Source organism: Staurois parvus, unplaced genomic scaffold, assembly GCF_062004578.1.
Source record: "Staurois parvus isolate SC_StPar_1 unplaced genomic scaffold, SC_StPar_1.0 ptg001798l, whole genome shotgun sequence".
NCBI lineage: Eukaryota > Metazoa > Chordata > Amphibia > Anura > Ranidae > Staurois > Staurois parvus.
In genome coordinates, this window is record NW_028319594.1 from 262,463 (window position 1) to 282,835 (window position 20,373).

At 43.7% G+C, this 20,373-nt stretch overlaps 1 protein-coding gene across 12 annotated transcripts in view; it reads left to right on the forward strand.

Annotated features, from left to right (window-relative positions):
- The window catches only part of CCDC88A (coiled-coil and HOOK domain protein 88A), a 204,214-nt gene that overhangs the window by 155,731 nt on the left and 28,110 nt on the right, over positions 1–20,373 (forward strand). For 6 of the 12 annotated variants that reach the window (XM_089663901.1, XM_089663902.1, XM_089663904.1 and 3 more), the window contains 4 exons: positions 318–521; positions 8,222–8,293; positions 11,248–11,328; positions 16,383–16,651. In XM_089663901.1, the coding sequence (XP_089520027.1) occupies positions 318–521; positions 8,222–8,293; positions 11,248–11,328; positions 16,383–16,651 (626 nt within the window). The remainder of the gene's footprint in view (positions 1–317; positions 522–8,221; positions 8,294–11,247; positions 11,329–16,382; positions 16,652–20,373) is intronic. The other 6 variants (XM_089663907.1, XM_089663909.1, XM_089663910.1 and 3 more) reach the window with 4 other exon arrangements.

Below are 20,373 nucleotides of genomic sequence, written 5' to 3' on the forward strand. Positions count from 1 at the left end.
TCATACCATTTGGTCATTTTTAAGCAACATAACTTGTTGGCAAGCTATGCTGCTCATCACTGCTGCAGTAGCATGGTGGGGTTATGCTAAAGGCTTTCTGGGTAATGTACAAATGGCACACTTGCTGTACATGTCCACTTGCTTTCATCATTGCCCACTGAATGCATGTCATAACTGAAATGGCTTTGTGAATTTTGGTAACTGTTGTGACCCGCGGTTGCGCTTTCTAATGCTTGTGTGGCTGTCAAGAGAACCAAAGCTGGCTATAGATGGCTTACGGTATCATGCTGATTCATTTGCTTTCATTTGCATCCCAGCCATGAATGACCTGGTCCAGTCCATGGTCCTGGCAGGTGGACAGTGGGCAGGTAGTGCTGAAAATCTGGAGGGTCCCGATGAAATTCCCACGGGCAAAAGGAGGAAAGATTTGGGAACTATGGCCTTCTCCACAACTGCCATCAACTTTTCAACAGTCAACCAAGCTACAAGCTTCAGAACCAAGCAGATACCTAAGAGTAAAGGTATAAGCAGTGCAATTTTTATTTGGCTGTGCTTTGTTTGTTGGTACTTTATGGAACTGAGGTTATTTTATTAATGCACTAATCTGTTTCCAATCCACTAATGCGCTTTTTGCAGCCCTACTGGAGTGCTAACAATTTACTACTGCTTCTATTGCATCTCTTCTAACAGAATTACCCCCAGAATAAAACAGACATAATTCCCTTCTCAGTAAAATGGTGGAACTGTTGTGGTGGTATAGCGTTCAACTGAGCCTATGCATGGTTTGTTGTGTTCCGTAGTAGGTGAGGCCCAAGACTCTCGAAATCCAAAAGTGATGAGCTTCCAAAAACCTCTACAAACCATTTTACATATGGAGGCTAATAATTCAGGATGTGTGCTGATCATTGGGCTCAATGGAAGCCCCCAATTGTACAGCAATGATGTGTTGAGGCTTTTGATCTCATTAAAGCCCAACTCAGGGTGAAAAATGTTTTTCCCGTGCAGTGGGTCTATGCGGGTTAACTGCCTATTTTTTCTAGCAGAGAAGAGAGCGGAGATATACTTTCCTAATCCTCCTCTCCTACCAGCACAAGACCAGTCTGGCACCCCACATGCTCCAGTGGTCTTGAATAGTGGACTGTTCCTGATGTCATCATGCCAAGAGAAGGCTCCATAGACCAAGAACAGTCCACCGCTGGACAGAGGAGGAGCATTGTTTTCTGGAGAATTGAAATATCACGTACCTGGTGATGGAGGCCAATGGTGAGAGGGCTTCCCTTGTGGCTAAGTTCTGGACTCCCCTGAGAGTGGGACAGTGGGAGTCTGGCCCAAAGTTGCACAGGTCACCTGAAGGAGTGCTGGTTGGTGGTCCACTCAGAAGCACAGCTGGTGCACCGAGATAGGTCTGCAGACAGGAGGCGCCTGTGCGTGGTATGTAAGCCCTTCTGGGATTTAAATGTTTACTGGGTAGTCGGTTCAAGCCAAGGTCAGGTACCAGGTGGGAATCAGAGCAGACGTAGTCAGATGGGATAGCCGAGGTCATACACAGAGAAGTGAGAGAGAGAGTATCCGTAAGCCAAGCCGAGGTCAGATCAGGGATAAAGCAGAGTAGACAGGTCCAGGAGCAAGCCGAGTCGGTAACAGGAAATCACAGGTCAGAATCACAGGAACAGGGCACGGGGAGCTAGAGATCATCCAGCAACTTGAGGAAGTGATGAGCCTCCTTATAAAGACCATCTGGCACCAAACTGAGGCTGATGTGTAATTCTGCAGCCATGCAGAGTACTGGCAGAAATGCCACATCTTCCAGAACTTCTGCCGTGGACAGGACCCTGACATGAAGGATTGGCTGAATATAAGCTTTCTTCTCTCCCTTAAACAAAATGAGCAGTTAACCCGTGCAGCGCAGGCACAACCCCATTGCATGGGAAAAAAATTTTTGCCCAGAGTTGGGCTTTAGGCCTCATGCCACAAAGGACATTTTTGTAGCCACTTTTAGGGGTGTCAGGCATTTTTTTTTTTACTGCTTCAAAACAGCCCTTCATGTTATCCTATGTGGCCATGTACACATAGACTTTTAGAAGGTTTTAGTAGCAGTGCCTTTTACCAACAGGAAAAACCCCCCAGGGCAAATGCGTCCAGGAGCAGCAGTGGCGTTTTGCCAGAAAAAAGCCTGACGCATGTAAATGCTAGGCGCAGAATAAATTATTATTCTGGTCAATGAAATGGATTAATGCCCAAACGCTTGACACTTGTTAATGCGCCTAGACGCTTGTGAAAGTGTTAGACACTTTGACAAGCGTCAGGCGTTTTTTTTTCTGCCAAAACGCTGCTGACAAGAGGAGGAGCGATTTTAAAATGTGTGCATAAAGCCTTAAAGTTGTATTAAACCCTCAACATTTTTTAGCTGAACACATTGAGCACAATAAAATAAATATTCCCCCAGTTAACCTTTTGTTAAAGTTCTTACCCTAGCACTTGCAGTTTACAACTTTCAGGTCTGATTCCCTGAACTTCCACAGGAAAGATTTCAAAGGGGATATTGTAGTCTGAAGCCAGTAAGCTTGTAGAAAGGGGGGAGGGGACAGGGGAGTACCTTGCCATCCTAGGCTATGAGGCTGTGTGTTTCTATTGATGTACCCAGTGTATGGAGACACAACTCTAGTCCCTGCAAGGGTGGCTCCATAGGATGCTGCAAGAGAACGGAGCCACCCTGAAACCGGAAACTTGGTGAGCGGTCATGGCACCAACATACCTGTAACCTAGGCAAGCATTAAAAGATGAAGAAGCTGCATACTCAGTAAGAGATGAAACCAACTGATAAAAGTGCTTTAAAACACTGAGGGGTTAATATCACTTTTATAAGGGGCTAGAATGACATACAAAATAACCTGGTAAAAATGATAATAGTACCAAAAATCATGTATAGATATCAAATGATACCAATTAAGCTCCCAGAGATCTTTTTTTAAGGTGATTAAGAAACTGATAACAAAATGCATATGGAGGAATAAAAAACCACGATTGTCATATGAGTTGTTGAGCAGGAGGAAAGAAAGAGGTGGTTTAGGGCTCCCAGACTTTAAAAGATATTACAAAGCTGTAATATTGGCAAGAACTATAGATTGGACACATAACTATAAAAAAAAGTTGGGTGAGAATAGAGAATGAACTTAGTGGAACAGATTTGGGTAAGGTGATATGGGTACCAACACAGTATAGAGGTTTAAACGATAATGTAAATACATACACTTTGAATGTTTTAAAAATTTGGGATATTTTACACAAAAGTTTGAAATGGACTTTTAATTCAACACTGATTTCACTAAAAAACACGGAGTTTTCCCCCCCTGGTTGAGAAGAAATAGGTGGCAGGTGGTTTAAAAAGGAAGAGGTCCAAGTAAGAGATATTTTGGTGGGGGATAAAATAGGATCATTCGGGGAATTGAAAAAAAAAGAGGGTGAGATTTTCACTAAATTAGACGAGTGGCGGTATTTTCAATTGAGGAGTTTTGTTGGAAGTTTGCCAAAGCCTTTAAGGACAAGAGACAATTGGAACTTGTTTGAAAAGGTTTTGGGAACACAAGATGATGGGAAACACGGGATTGCCAAGGTATATAAAATACTCACTGAATTAGATACAAACACAAAGCCAACATATATAACAAAATGGGAAACTGATATGGGAAACTGATATGGGAAGCGTGATAGATGAGGAGAAGCAGAGGAGAATTTATAGATTAACCCACGAAAACATTTCTATGAGAGAAGTAGAGATGAACTATAAGTGTTTGACAAGATGGCACATTACACCAAACGTTGAAAATAAGATGTGTGTAGAGAGTTCACCGTGGTGTTGGAGGGGATGTGGTGAAATAGGTACAACATATCACATATGGTGGGGTTGCCCAAAAATTCAGGCATTCTGGAAGACAATAACCCATCTGATAAGAAAAATCACAGAAATAGACATTGGTTTAGACCCAGAAGTGTGTATTTTGCATAACATGGATATATCAGTTCGTATAAAAAATCAGGGATATGGTGCTACATAAATGCTGCAAAAGCTCTGATACCCAGGTTCTGGAGGCAAATAGAGGTGCCGAAGGAAGAAGACTGGATTGAAGGAGTTGAGCAGATTAAAAAGATGGAAAGGTTGTGTCATGCCCAGGAAGATAGGATGGAGATCTATAATAGGAAATGGGAGAACTGGGAAAAAGCTAAATTATATATGAAATATAGGAAAGATTAAAGAAAATAACAGGAAAATTGCACTTGCTGAGATAAAATGATGCAGAGAAAAGGAAAAGTAGGAAGATGGGATTAGGGTGGGGGTGGAGGAGGGGGGGGGGGAAGTTGGAATAGAGTAAATAAAGTGGAAATGTTGGATAATATAATGTATAAATATATATATAGGTTTGTATATTATGAGGATGAAATGTATTTAAAATGAAAATCAATAAATATTTAAATTTATAAAAAAAAAAAAAAAAGAATGACATACAAAAAACAACCTGCATGGACGCAGGCCAGCTACTGCCCCATATCCAAACTGCACACCTACCTGGTGTCACCCATTCACTTTTAATGGTTGCATACTCTCAGACTGAAATATAACACAAGGCTGGAGACCTTAGTTGGTGAGAATGGGTATTATCTCAGAGTGAGTGGTTTTCATATGTGAAAAATTCTCCCTCTTGAGAGTAAATTGTGTTCTGATGGAAATTTAACTTCTCTTGGAGCTCAAATAAAATGTATGGGCTATAGCAATGGTCTCCAAACTGTGCCCTTAGGTCACCTTTATCCAGCCCTTGGGGCACTTTCTCTCCTACTGACACCAACAATGAGGCTGCATTTCACAAAAAAGGTCTGGCTGGCCGCACTTCCAATAATATCGCCTTTACTGTTGAAATGCATGAGGGAAGCGGAAGATCCAGCTAACGTGTTTCACACCAAGTTCAGCTCTTAATCATAGCTTACTGTGGCTGCATTCCTCTCATGGACACCAGTGATGGAGCACTATTCCTGACACTAACAATGGGGTGCTATTTCTCCCATCATTACCAATGATGGGTCACTATTGCTCCATCTACTGACCACAGGCAATATGTAATTACCACCCCCACTGACCACCAAACCTGAGGCATTCTTTACTCTCAATGGCACTGGGGCATTTTCTACCCCTGCTGGCCACAGTCCTACCCCCCTAAAGTGTGAAAGGTCATAAACTGGCCCTTTGTCTGGGACGTTTGGAGACCTCTGGGCTATAGGTATGCAATGTACTAATAACCTTAATTCATATTGTCTTGGCTGCACTTCCCTATTACTGCTGCTGTAAAGGAAGTCCACCAAGGAGACGCCAGAGTACTGCTGGCCATACGTGGAATTAATTTCGGCAAATGAACTACCAGAGCCGTAGATGGCCTTGTCTGCACCCTCCCTTGACATCATTTTGTCCTGAAAAAATGCAAGTTTGTCATCTAAACAGTGGCTGCATCAAGTCAGATGCGGTCACTGTTTGGGTATTCTAACAGCCGCAGGTGCCAGCTGTCAGAATATGGTAGTCTGAAGGGGAAATACCTCCATCCATGCTGGATGGGCGAATAGACCAACCTTTTTTGTTCAGTTCATGGTCAGTAATCAGCGCTCAGGAACAGACCTATTTGGACACACCCCTCTCCTATACTTCAATAGAGATCTGTGTGAGGACACTTATGGTAAGGGGTGTGGCTGCTACTCAGCTCTGACAGCACAGGGTACTGTTGGTGTGAGGCCAGGACGTAGAATTTTCTATATAGAAAAATTTATTTTATTTATTTATTTATTACAGGTACTTATATAGCGCCGTCAATTTACGCAGCTCTTCATATGTATATCGTACATTCACATCAGTCCCTAACCCTCAAGGGGCGTACAATCTAAGGTCCCTAACTCACATTCATACATACACATACTAGAGACAATTTAGACAGGAGCCAATTAATCTACCAGCATGTCTTTGGAGTGTAGGAGGAAACCGGAGTACCCGGAGGAAACCCACGCAGGCACAGAGAGAACATGCAAACTCCAGGCAGGTGGTGCCGTGGTTGGGATTTGAACCAGCAACCCTAGAACTGCCAGGCGGAAATGCTAACCATTTAGCCACTGTGCTGCCCCTTATGGCATTTTCTAGCTATAAATCAGTCCCAGAACATAGCATATGAGGGTATAGCACTATAAAGAGAAAAAAGGTATAAAAACATAATCAGGCGGGCTTTAACGTTTCAACTAATTTTCTTATTCAAAAATGTGAATTACTTTTGCATGTTTCTGCCTTTTCTAAATCCCACACTTACATCTATTTATTTATTTCAGGTACTTATATAGCCCATCAATTTACGCAGCACTTTCCATATATATTGTACATTCCCATCGGTCCCTAACCCTCAAGGGGTGTACAATCTAAGGTCCCTAACACACATTCATACATACACATACTAGGGCCAATTTAGACAGGAGCCAATTAACCTACCAGCATGTCTTTGGAGTGTGGGAGGAAACCGGAGTACCCAGAGGAAACCCACGCAGGCACAGGGAGAACATGCAAACTCCAGGCAGGAGGTGCTGTGGCTGGGATTCGAACCAATGACCCTAGTACTGCCAGGCGGAAATGCTAACCATTTAGCCACTGTGCTGCTGCAAAGTCCTCAAAGTAGTACATTGTGAAAACATATAATACTCAAATGCTAGAAAACACCGCAATGGCAAAGGCTCACAGTGTGCTCCAAATCTCCCTTCAGCTTTTGTTGTCTGACTTCTCAGCAGATATAACTATTAATGAGGAGGTGGCATAATATTTAGCATGCTTCTTCTCAGAGCAGATGTTTCCCAGCATGCCATACAGATTCCTGATGTCTGGCTCATTTCTCAGGCTTCACAGCTAATGTATATGTCTGATTTTTTTGTTTTATTGAGATGAAGAGGGAGTAATGACAGGTATGTGGAGCAGGAACATTTTTGTTCTTGTCCACCAGTAGATAATGATTTTTATTAGGATTTAGACACTGACAACACATTGGGGTCTGTTTTATAACAAAAAAAAAAACTTGCTAGACGAACATCACAAGTAATCGCCCCAACCTTACCAAATTTTCCCCGTAATTTGTCTAATTATTATTATACAGTATTTATAAAGCGCCAACGGTTCGCTCAGCGCTGTACATTACAGAGGGGGACAGAACATGTGACAGAACAATACCAATACAATGCAAAACATGAGGGGATTGAGGGCCCTGCTCTTTGGAGCTTACAATCTAGGAGGGAGGGGATGGTGGTACAGGAGGAGATAGCTGTGGGGGATGGAGTGGTAGGAAGAGTGGAGGAGGTCGACAGGCTAGCAGGGGGTGTGGTAGGCTTCCCTGAAGAGATGGGTTTTCATGGTGCGCCTAAAGGAGAGGAGAGTAGGTGATAATCTGATGGGTTGGGGCAGGGAGTTCCAGAGGATGGGTGACACCCTGGAGAAGTCCTGGAGGCGGGCATGGGAGGAGGAGACCAGGGAACTAGAGAGAAGGAGGTCTTGTGAGGAGCGGAGTGTGCGTGCTGGGCGGTACTTGGATATTAGGTCAGTGATCTAGTTCGGGGCAGTATGGTGGACAGCTTTGTACGTCAGTGTTAGGATTTTGAATTTGATCCATTGCGCAATCGGAAGCCAGTGGAGGGATTGGCAGAGGGGGGTGGTGGAGATGGAGCGGTTGGAAAGGTGAATGAGTCTGGCAGCCGTATTCAGGATTGACTGAAGCGGGGATAGCCAGCGGCGAGGCAGGCCAGTGAGGAGGGAGTTGCAGTAGTCGAGTCCTGATAGGATTATTTCCTATTATCGGCTCCATCTAGTGGCCATAATGAGGTATTTTCCTTAAATACTTCAATCAGGAGAATACTGCACTGTGGCCACTAAATGGAGCTAATGATCATAAGAAATAATCATATTAGACAAAATACCATAAAACGTGTTCAAGCTGAGCAAATGCTTGTGACATTTTCCACCCCCTATGTGAAACTTCCTTTTCCCCCAAAGCCCATTCTTCAAAATAACATGCTGAGGATCACAACCATACCTGCAAAACTCCGAATGAATTTACCTGATTTTCAAAAGTCGTAGTTCTTGGTGCGAAGTTCACATTTTGAAGAAGATTCCGCAGCTTTTATATAATTGTTCAATTTAATGTCGCTCTTTGTTTTGCAGATGGCGCTTCCTATGAAGATGTCAGTGGTCATGGTGCAAGTGATGATTCTTATAGTGGTTCCACCGTTCCTGGTAAATATCCATCTTAGGACTTGTTAAGGATATTGAGCACGATGGTTGCCTACTGACCATGCTTAACACGAGCTAAGCTGCTTTATGATTGCGGTGAACGTGCTCCACGACCCCAATGTGCTCCGCCATGGAGATTTCCAACGATGGGTCATATTTGAAATGTTAAGCTTTATTGGTCTTCCAGTTATTAACTACGTGAATATGAAAAAAATGATGGAAAATGAACTTATACTCCATGTATATCTTTCTAAAGTCCTACTTAAGTCCATATACCGAAAGATGCCTGCTTCTATCATTATTAGTCAGAAGACTTTTTTTGAACCCCTTTTTGACTGTAGTTTCACTTTTACTGGGGCACAGACCTGCCAACTGCAGTTCTACCTCAGTAGCCCGTAGGGGCGTTGTCATTGAACAGGGGATGGTCATTGTTGGTGCTTGCTCAGGAAAAGTCAGGCCTATGTAATAAAATTAAACTAAACCGAGGAAGAGCACAGAAGAAAACATTTTGGCTATTGAAGGTCAGAGAAGGCATGTTACAATGTCTGCTCTTAAAACAGAAGTTGAAATGGAAACACAAGAGCTCCTGTGAACAGGGGCGGACTGACCATTTGGAAACTCGGGCACGGCCCAAGGGCCCGGGGTCAGTAGGGGGCCCCATGAGATGCCCCTGGTACCTTTTTCATAGGCTTTTTTGAGTTTGGGCAAGGACACAGGGGCCCCATCATCCCCTATTGCCTGGGGGCCCCATGAGTTGTCAGTCCGCCCCTGCCTGTGAATGTCCATTAGCTGACCAGATGGGATATATCCAGGTAGTGGTAAAGAACAAATCCATTCTGATGGGAAAGCAGGAGCTTCTCCCAACTAAGCCTCCCTCGTGTAAGCATCTGTACCAGCCTTTCTCAACCATTTTACCCTAGATCAGTGGTCTCTCAACTGCTGCCCAGGGGCCAGATATAGCCCTTTGCTTGCTTTTATCTTGCCTTGGAGCAAGATTTCATCCACTGACACCAACAATGGGGCACAATTCCTCCCAATGACACCAACGAGGGATCACATTTCCTCCCAATGATACCTACAGATGGGGCACAATTCCTTCCAATGACACTCATGGATGGGACACAATTCCTCCCAATGACACCAATGAGGGGGCACATATCCTTCCAATGACATCCATGGATGGGGTACATTTCCACCCAATGACACCCATGAATAGGGCACAGTTCCCCCCAATGACACCAAGGATGTGGCACATTCCTTACAATGCCACCAACGATAGTGCACAGTTCTTCCCAATGACACCAACAACAGGGCCCAATGACACCAATGATGGGGCACAATTCCTCCCAATGACACCATCGATGGGGCACGATTCCTCCTCCCATGCCCGCCTCCAGGGCTTCTCCAGGGTGTCACCCATCCTCTGGAACTCCCTGCCCCAACCAATCAGATTATCACCTACTCTCCTCTCCTTTAGGCGCACCCTGAAAACCTATCTCTTCAGGGAAGCCTACCCCACCCCCTGCTAACTTGCCGACCTCCTCCACTCTTCCTACCACTCCATCCCCCACAGCTATCTCCTCCTTTGCCACCATCCCCTCCCTCCTAGATTGTAAGCTCGAAAGAGCAGGGCCCTCAATCCCCTCATGTTTTGCATTGTATTGTTATTGTTCTGTCACATGTTCTGTCCCCCTTTGTAATGTACAGCGCTGGGCGAACTATTGGCGCTTTCTAAATACTGTATAATAATAATAATAACAATGGGGCGCACAATTCCTTTCATTTACACCAACGATGAAGCACAGTTCCTCCCAATAACACTGGCATTGGGGCCTAATGACATTAACAATGGGACTTGTTTACTCCCAATGGCCTCAGTCTGCCCCCCCCTAAAGTCTGAAAGACAGTAAACTGTTTAGAAATTTTGGAGACCTTGCCCCAGATGTTGGTGGTCAGTGGTAAAAATATTACCATTGTCAGATCTCCACCTCTGCAGTCATGCTGGTAGCTCCTCCAAGTGGTGTTAGACCTGGACACATGTAGAAACCATCAGATGAGAGCTCTGTTAGTAACAACTTAAGTTAACCTCTTGAGGAACCCTGGTTGAGAATGGCTGGTCTATACAGATGCTTATCAGAGGGAATCGGCCCAATGTGCAGATATGCGCCTGGTTAGACCAGATTGAGATCTGGGGCTAATATCTGTGCCACGTTGTAGCACAGATATTGATTTATAGAGCACAGCAACTTCAACTGCTAGAGCTCACGTTGCAATTCTATTCAACATAGCCTCACCAACTTTGACCAAGATCTGGTCCCACTATTAATGCAAAGCTATGGAGGATTATTGCGGGTACTTATCACTGTACCAGAAATGTCCATTGGTCCACATCTCCAGTTATATCATCTAGTGGGGAAGTGAATGGTTTGGGAGATTCCCTGATGCAAGTTGGGGTTTGGAGTAATTTTGCCATTCCAATTTGTGGTCAGCCCTAATAATATTTATTTTTCATTATTAGTCTTACTTTCATTTTTAGACTTGCTAGACTCTTCAGTAGTAGGCTTTCTTTCAAAACCATGGACCACAACAATTTGGTAAACATTGTTAGGTAAAAAAAAAAAATAGGGGGCAAAAAAAACACGTGTTATTTTAGGATTCTTGTTTTGTTTTGGAATTGCCCCATTGTCAGTGTTGTTCTTACGTTACTCTGATTTGATTGTACCCATCCACCTTGCCATGTCTTTCTCTCCCTTTTTGTTCTTACAGCACTTTTCTGTGTATAATTGTCACTGCCGCCCACTCTGGCTTTGTGTCCGTGCTTTAGCAGTGATGAGCATGTTGAGTTTGAAAATGAATGCATGACTCCCCTGCACTCTTGAGCATTTATGGATCAGAATGCAGCCATGTTGTGTCACCTGCTAAATGTTTGTCACCATTGTCTCCAATCTCTCATCTAGCTCCCAGACCAGCCAGCCTTGATAGTGGCAGGACATCCCTTAGTAATAGTAATAATAATGCTTCACTCCATGAAGTGACAGGTATGCTGTAGACATTTTGTTTTATTATTCTTTGTGCCATATTCATTGATGTTGTCAACCATTTCCCTCTTTAGGCTTACTTATATTGTATCTAAAGCCAAAACCAAATATGTGATATATTGAAGGTCACTAGTCCTTGGTGTGGATGTGGTGGCTGAATTTGTTTTCTTTATTCAAGCTTCTTTTGCTTTTTCACCCAGTAATCCTCCAAATAACACTTCTTATCCTTGGGTGGCTTCATCGCTCCTCCACTGTGTCTATGGAGGAAGCCTTGGTTGTCACCCTAGGCTGCTCTCCTGATATGGACTACAACAGTGTTTTTCAATTGGGGTCCTCAGGGGTGCTGCACCAACAGCTCGGTCTGAGAGTGATTCTGATTTAACTTAGGGTGAAAGCAGAGAACACAGCCTGCTCCTCCTCCTGTCTCTCACCTCCTTCCCAGTGCTATCTGTACTATTAGTGGCAAAACCGAAAACTGCGCGGGCCGCCTGCCTGCATCCTACCAACTGATGATGTCATCGATTACTGAGGACTTCTCTGTTGGCCCGCACAGCCTTTTGTTTTGCCCACATCCTACCAACTGATGACGTCATCGGTTACTGAGGACTTCTCTGGTGACCCGCACAGCCTTTTGTTTTGCCCACATCCTACCAACTGATGACGTCATCGGTTACTGAGGACTTCTCTGGTGGCCCGCACAGCCTTTTGTTTTGCCCACATCCTACCAACTGATGACGTCATCGGTTACTGAGGACTTCTCTGGTGACCCGCACAGCCTTTTGTTTTGCCCACATCCTACCAACTGATGATGTCATCGGTTACTGAGGACTTCTCTGGTGGCCCGCACAGCCTTTTTGTTTTGCCCGCATCCTTCCAACTGATGACCTCATCAGTTACTGAGGACTTCTCTGGTGGCCCGCACAGCCTTTTGTTTTGCCCACATCCTACCAACTGATGACGTCATCGGTTACTGAGGACTTCTCTGTTGGCCCGCACAGCCTTTTGTTTTGCCCACATCTTACCAACTGATGACGTCATCGGTTACTGAGGACTTCTCTGGTGGCCCGCACAGCCTTTTGTTTTTCCCGCATCCTTCCAACTGATGACCTCATCGGTTACTGAGGACTTCTCTGGTGGTCCACATAGCCTTCTGTTTTGCCCGCATCCTACCAACTGATGATGTCATCGGTTACTGAGGATTTCTCTGGTGGCCTGCACAGCCTTTTGTTTTGCCCACATCCTACCAACTGATGACGTCATCGGTTACTGAGGACTTCTCTGGTGGCCTGCACAGCTTTCTGTTTTGCCTGCAGCAGTAGAAATAGCAGCGGGGAGGAGGAGAGAAACGGGAGGAGGAGCAGGCTGTGATTTTTACATGGTCTGGCTGAAAAAAGACCAAAGTCCATTAAGTTCAACCATTAAAAAAAAAAAGTTATAATCCTACCCCCACAGTTGATCCAGAGAAGGCAAAAAAATAGCATAGCATGAAGCAACTTGCTCCTGCAGGGGAGAAATTTTTTTTTTCCTGGTCCCCTGAGAGGATTTTTGCCTCCTCTCTGTATACAGGAGTTAACAGAGGAGCTCAGATCAGACTGTATAGGGCTTGATTACAACCCCCTATCTCCTCCCCACATTGCTCTCATCCAGACAGCAGAAATTTTGGGTGTGGGTAGGTAATCAAACAATGTACAGTGGGAATTGAGAGTGATCCTGTGTCAACTCCTGTATACACACAGGATCGAGGGGGTAGGGGGAGGGAACACAGCCCACTGCTCCTCCTCCCAAAATTTGTGCTAGGAGGGGGGATTTGCTGGAGGGATGTGCTAGGAGGGAGGATTTGGGGGGGATATGGGTTGTGGTCGGAGTGGTGATTTGGGGGGGCTTGTGCTTGGAGGGGCTATTTGGGAGGGTGTTCAGGGAGTGGGGATTCGTGGGGGTAGTTGTGCTAAGAGGGGGGATTTGAAGGCAAAAAAAAACATGCGTGCACTCGAACGCACCTCCTGGTGTCAATGAGCCCTCAGACTGGTGTACCTTGGGATGGTGCACAATTCTAAAGGGTGCCTTGACTGAGAAGAAAAATGGAAAAACACTGGACTACACACATGCCCATATCTCTTCTTCTCCATTACATGGGAGAGCAGGGCAATTGGTAGTTTACAGAAGATAGCTACGGAGCAAGTTATTCTTTAGTGCAGCTTACAAGAAGTGACACAGACAATGCATTTCTCACAAAATTAACAGGTATGTTCTCTATTCAAAATGTTCTAAGCTTGAAAAAAAAAAGAAAACTAATGCAGACACCATATCTGAGGACTGTAAAGTGCAATATATTACTTTTTTATTGCCATACAAAGGAACTATGATGATTAGAAGAGTGCAGTATTCTGTTCCAACCTTCTGTGTGTTCACATAGATATTATGATGGGTTGCTGTACACCACTGAATTTTGCACCCCAAAATCATCATGTTTCTCCTGTGTTGTTTGCCGTTTGTAAGTGTTCCAGTTTTGTTAAGGAAATATGTAGTCTACCATTTAATTACATTATTTAGGACTAGTTGCTGGTCATGCAGATCCTCTGGCTTCTGATTCAGAACAAGTATAAAGGTCAAGGATTCAGTGGCTGCATCTGAGTCCGAAAATATTAGGGCTTTACTGAAAGTAATGTAAAAGTTGCCATACCTAAATACAGGTGGAACATGTAACATGTTCCAAAGGTGAACAATTTAAAGGAGAAGTTCCCCTGTTTGGGCAAAATGAAAAGGTGAACTAACGTCAAACATCCTGGCCTCTCCTCCAGACGCCGCTGCGCATTGCAGCCGTGATGCCCTGTGCTGCCAGTGTAGTGGCCTGTACACCGCCGACCAGTGAGCATTGGCCATTGTGAGTATTATGATGGATACTCACTCCGGGGTTGTGTATTCCTGCATATAGTCTACTGACTGCTACATTGGCAGCAGCGGTGTATTTACCACAAGTCAAACAAGGCGTTTGCCTAGGGTGGCAATTTTTATTTTGGGGGGGAGCAGTGCCTCCTCCTGGAAGAAGGGGCACAAATGGCAGGGATGGGGACCTGGTCAGTTCTGCCATGAGATCCTGGAGGAGGCTGCGCGCTGCTGGAGGGTGCGAGATGGCCGGCTGCTTCTGTCATTGCGGAGGTTAAGGTTATTGCGTGAATCAGGTGATCGCCGCGGGGATGGTGGTGGATGTGTGTTGGTCGGTGGTGGGAGGTGGCGGGGGAATTGGGGGAGGCCATTGCGGTGAAGGGCTGTGGTGGTGTCGGGGGGGGGGGGAGGGTTGCAGTGATGGGCTGTGGTGATGGTGGCGGGGGGGTTGCGGTGATGGGCTGTGGTGGTGGCGGTAGGGTGGGAGTGCTGGTGGGGTGGGGGGCATCCAATTTTAGTGTTGCCTAGGGCAGCACATGAAAAAAATGCACCACTGGTTGGCAGCACGGGACATTACGACTGCTATACTGTATGCAGCAAGGTCCTGGAGGGCTGACCAGGATTTTTGGAGTTAGTTCCTTTATCATGAAAAGGTGAACTTACTCTTTAAACCCTGACTGAGGTTTTTACCTTCTCACTGTACAAAAAAATGTTTTTATTGCTGTTTTTGTCCTTGTAAGGTGATTTTTCCTCCCTTCCTGCATTGGTGACTTGCACAGGAAGTAAGGGGCCATCCCCAACAGAGACCTAGCCAGTATAAGCTGACACTAGCTTAACAAGTTCCCAGACTTTTTTACCAAACTATAAAAAAAACAGATCTGTGTATTTTTTTTCTATTTACAGTTTTATTTTCATTTTGGATAAAATGTAAATGTACATTTTTTTTTTGTCATCCGTGTCCCATTGGGGAGATTTCCCCGTAGTCCCTGTCTTGTAGATTCAACAGGAAGTGAGAGGAAGTCTTTCCACTGTCAAGGGGAAATCCCTTTGTCAATAGTTGTCACAGGAACAAGTGTCCCTATTGGCAGGTCTCTTGTTCGGTTGGCAATTAAAAATTGTGGATTTTCCTTCACTTTCATTTCTGCCGATATTGGTGATCAAGATAATTAGAGAGTGAATTTCCTAATGAGGACACAACAATAAAAACCTGACAGTGGTTCTACCTCCCAATACTCTATCCAAATCTAATCTGTCTCACATACCTCTGCCCAGAACCACCAGGGCTGTATTTACCAAAATGGCATTAATAGGCATGTTAAATGGTAAACCACACCAAACTTTGTGTTTTTATAAATTGTGATACATTGTTCACTTATTTATTTCCCTCTTCTGTCCATTTTTGGATATTTGATGCTAAACTTGGCAAGAAAATGCTACGGGGAAGAGTGCAGGGGGGTCGGAGAGGAGTCAGTGGGCTCTTTGTAACTCAGGAAACACAAAACCAATTCTACTCCCATGGTCTCAACGATGGAATGTTATAGGATATCTTTTTTTACTAACATTTATAGGTAAAGGTGATCCAGGGAATATCAGATTGCCTCTCGGGGGATCAGGAAGGAATTTTTTTTCCCAGCAGGAGCAAATTGGATCATGCTTTACTGGGTTTTTTGCCTTCCTCTGGATCAACTGTGGGTGTAGGATTATAACTTTTTTTTTCTATGGTTGAACTTGATGGACTTTTGTCTTTTTTCAGCCAGACTAACTATGTAACTAGTATAATCTCATGACAAGGGGCAGAACTTGTGCGAACATAAATCCAAGTGTAGCGCACCTTGTCTATAGAAAGCCCTGTCCGTACAATTGGCAGAAATTTTGGACTTGCCACATATTCTCTAATGACAAGTAACTGCAAGCACCAAAAATGTTCTAGGGATTGGCACAATACCTTTGCAATGACCACTGCAGAAGGAGGAGTTGAGAACACAGGTGTGGAGATCTCTAGGGTCCTCAGAAGAAATAAGAAGCCTGTGGGTGATGCAGCTAGTTGGCATCTATCTTTGGCTTGTAAATAATGCAGCTCTCAAATTGTTAACCTCCTGTCTGAATAAACACATTTGTACATCATTTGGTGTAACCATCTTCTCAATATTCTGCTTATTTGTCCACTGCAGGCACCACTCAGAGTAGGTCCCAGAGCCACAGCAGTGGAGATTTTGGTCTGCACCATGACAATGAAGTGTGGTCCGGCAGCAGTAGTCCCGTCCAGCATTTTGGTCAGCGTTTGAAAAAGTCTGCCGCATCCAGCCCCATGCTGAGGCTCAAATCATGCGATGGAGCAGAATGCCTTGCCCAGTCGAGGAAGAAACTGGGGTCACCTGGAAGTGAGATGGTCTCCCTCAAGCAGTTCTTAGAAGAAAGCAGCAAGCTCACTGTAAGCCAGGTGAGTTGGGGAGTTTGCCCTCTGTTTTATCTAGTAGTAGACAGTTGCATTTAATTGGACTTGTTCTCTAATGCTGAAGATGTACTACGTACCTGGTGATGGAGGCCAATGGAGAGAGGTCTGCCCTTGTGGCTAAGTTCCGGACTTTCCTGAGAGTGGGACAGCAGGAGTCAGGCCCAAAGTTGCACAGGTCGCCTGTAGGAGTGCTGGTTGGAGGTCCACTCAGAAGCACAGCTGGTGCACAGAGAAGTCTGCAGACAGGAGGCGCCTGTGCGTGGTATGCAAGCCCTTCCGGGATTTAGATGTTTACTGGGTAGTCGGTTCAAGCCAAGGTCAGGTACCAGGTGGGAATCAGAGCAGACGTAGTCAGATGGGATAGCCGAGGTCATACACAGAGGAGCGAGAGAGTATCTCTAAGCTAAGCCAAGGTCAGATCAGGGGTACAGCAGAGTAGACAGGTCCAGGAGTAAGGTAACAGGAGATCACGGGTCAAAGTCCCAGGAAACAATAACAGGGCACGGGGAGCTAGAAATCATCCAGCAACTTAAGGAAGTTATGAGCCTCCTTATAAAGGCTGTCTGGCACCAAACTGAGGCTGATGTGTCCTTCTGCGGCCATGCAGAGTACTGGCAGAAATGCCAGATCTTCCAGAACTTCTGCCATGGACAGGACCCTGACAAGATGTTTCATAGCTTCTCCAAACCACTTGTTCAGTTCTAGTTGTCCAGAAAATACTCCAGCATTTGTATCCACAGAGGTAGCACTGATGCCTTTATCTAATATCATGGGAAAGGATGGGAGGTGTAGAGATTGTGGAACTACTTGTTCTAGGTACCTAAATCCACCCTTAGTGTCAGGAAGACTTCATTGGTGACTTCATTCACTTTTTTTTTATTTACACAACTGAAGGGTGTGAATTGTCAAAATGGCAGAGTAGAAATGTTAAAACCACATTATATGTGAATGACAAATGGTGCTGAAGGCCCCAAACCCTCATCTGTGATGATTGTCCCAGTATGACATAGATGGACTCTTTCATGCCTTTTATGAACCAATTGTCCTATCTGTCCAAGATGTGCACCTCACCATCCTCAAAAGAATGTACTTTTTCATTAAAATGTAGGAAAGTCTTGACCTGTAGGATTTGCCCTCCAATGTTGGGCCATTTCTTTGTTGAGCGGTTGTCTTCAGTTATATTCACAGTGTAAATCAAGAATAATATTTGCCTAATCTGCCCAAGTCTAAAAAAGATGACTGTAATAGATGAATTCTGTGCTGTATCTGTATACATTATTCCTTGCAGTACATTATAACTGACACAGGATGACGTTTTCACCTAAATATTATTGACAAGCACAGTATTGAGGTTATTCACCAAAACTGCTTGTACAAAATCTGATGCAGCTCTGCACAGAAACCAATCAGCTTCCAGGTTTTATTTTCAAAGCTTAATTGAACAATCTGAAGTTAAAAGATGATTGGCTACCATGCCCAGTTGCCCCAGATTGCTCCAGTTGTAGTAAATCTCCCCCTATGTGTTGATGGATGAGGACTAACAGACACTGAAAGACAGGGGCTCTAACACTATTTATTAAATAAACCTTTCCAGTGTCAGTGAAATATCCAAAAATACACAAAAATCAAAATCCCAAAAAATTAGTCATCCAAATTCTGATTCAAATTCACCGTGTAACTCCAAAATTGCTGTGTACTGGATAGTGTATTATCCAGGGGTGGACTGACAACTCATGGGGCCCCCGAGCAATAGGGGATAATGGGGCCCCTGTGTCCGTGCCCACACTCAAAAAGCCTATAAAAAAGGTACCAGGGGCATTTCATGGGGCCCCCTACTGACCCCGGGCCCTCGGGCAGTGTCCAAGTGCTCGAATGGTCAGTCCACCCCTGGTATTATCCTCAATAAAACAATAAACAATAATTAAATCATATAATAATTAAATCCAAAAAAAAGAAGAAAAACTGTTATGTGCAAATAAAAACATGAGGAACTCAGGAAGTGACGAAACGCGCCAAGGGACGTGACATTGTACGTTGCACGAAAAACCGGAAGTGGCGGAGCGGCCATCTTAAGTGAGGTTTACCACATTTGGCGTTCCAGGAAGCTGCTTGAGGTGGAATTATGGGAATATATGCATTTTTTTATGATTTATAAATGTAAGCGCATTAATTAAAGTCTGGATCTTTTATAATTGAACATACTACACTATATGGCTGTTATTTCTTCTATCTATGAGTGACATGGAGAAATTGAAGGCAGGAGTATAAGAATGAATAATTTGGGATCTGAAGGTATTCCTGAGGATATTGGAGTGAGGTTCCACTGGATTACTATTTCTGGATTACTATCTTTGAAAACTGGTTTATTATATAATTAGGGTAAGGGTATGTGATTCAGCCACTTAGATGTGTTCACAGAGGAATGTGTATATAGAAGTTTACTTATGTGTATATAGAAGTTTACTTGTGTTTTCACAGTTTTGTGTTTTTATTTGCACATAAGTTTTTCTTCTTTTTTTGGATTTAATTATTATATGATTTAATTTTTGTTTATCGTTTTATTGAGGATAATACACTATCCAGTTTTCCTTTTTTTTTTTGGAGGTACATGGCAATTTTGGAGTTACACGGTGAATTTGAATCAGAATTTGGATAAATAATTTTTTGGGATTTTGATTTTTGTGTATTTTTGGATATTTCATTGACACTGGAAATGTTTATTTAATAATTTTTTGGACTTTCAAGGGTGAAAGTGGGACTTTCAAGTGTCATTACACAGGGAGTTTATTTTATTATATCACAGTGTACTATTAATTTTGGATACCGATTTTTAATTCACAGAGGGGCTCTAACACTGTCCACTCACATAACTTTTTCCTGTTCAGCCTACAGAAAAAAGTTACAGGAAAAAAGCAGATACACAGCATGGATGAATGAAGCTGCTATTGTATTTTGACAGCCGGCCCCACCAGCTGTCAAAATACCCATCTGATTGGATGCAAGTGCTGTTCGCCCAATAGTTTTGCACCTGGGCTCCTTCGATTTTTCAATCGAGGGATGTCAAGTAGTAGACAGCCGACAGAGCCACCAACTGAGCAAACTTTGGGCGGTACATGGCTAATAAAATTTCCTCTGCGTGTGGCCAGCTTAAAAGAGCGGCCATAACTCTGAGGAACAATCAACAAAATGTAAGCTTGATACCTTCATATAGTTGACAAAGCACGCTTGAAATGTACACTTGATATAAAACGTCATGAAGGTACTGAAAGTAAAAAGAGACCATGGCAGACAACATTAAAACACTGAGATTATTTAGACAATATTATATTTATACCAAACTACCAATTGCGACATTTGTATGTGCAAAGAATATATGCGAGCGCAAAATATCAACAGCAGCTAGCATTAAAGGTGAACCTCTAGACCTCCAAATAGTACAGTAAAATATAAATGCAACGATAAAATTAAAGATAATAAACCGTGAGCGCTAATAAAGCGCTTATAAAGTGATAAGGTGATCAATCGTCTCTTACTGATGTCTTAAAAGAGTATAAAATCAAACAAAGTGACTGTAATACGTCATATACAATGCAAAACAAGTACAGAAAATTAGGTAATCCGTGCTGGTGATCCTATATGGTGACGGCCAATAATATAAATGCACTCACCAGAAGCGCACGAAAAATGCGAATGTGTGTAAACATCCA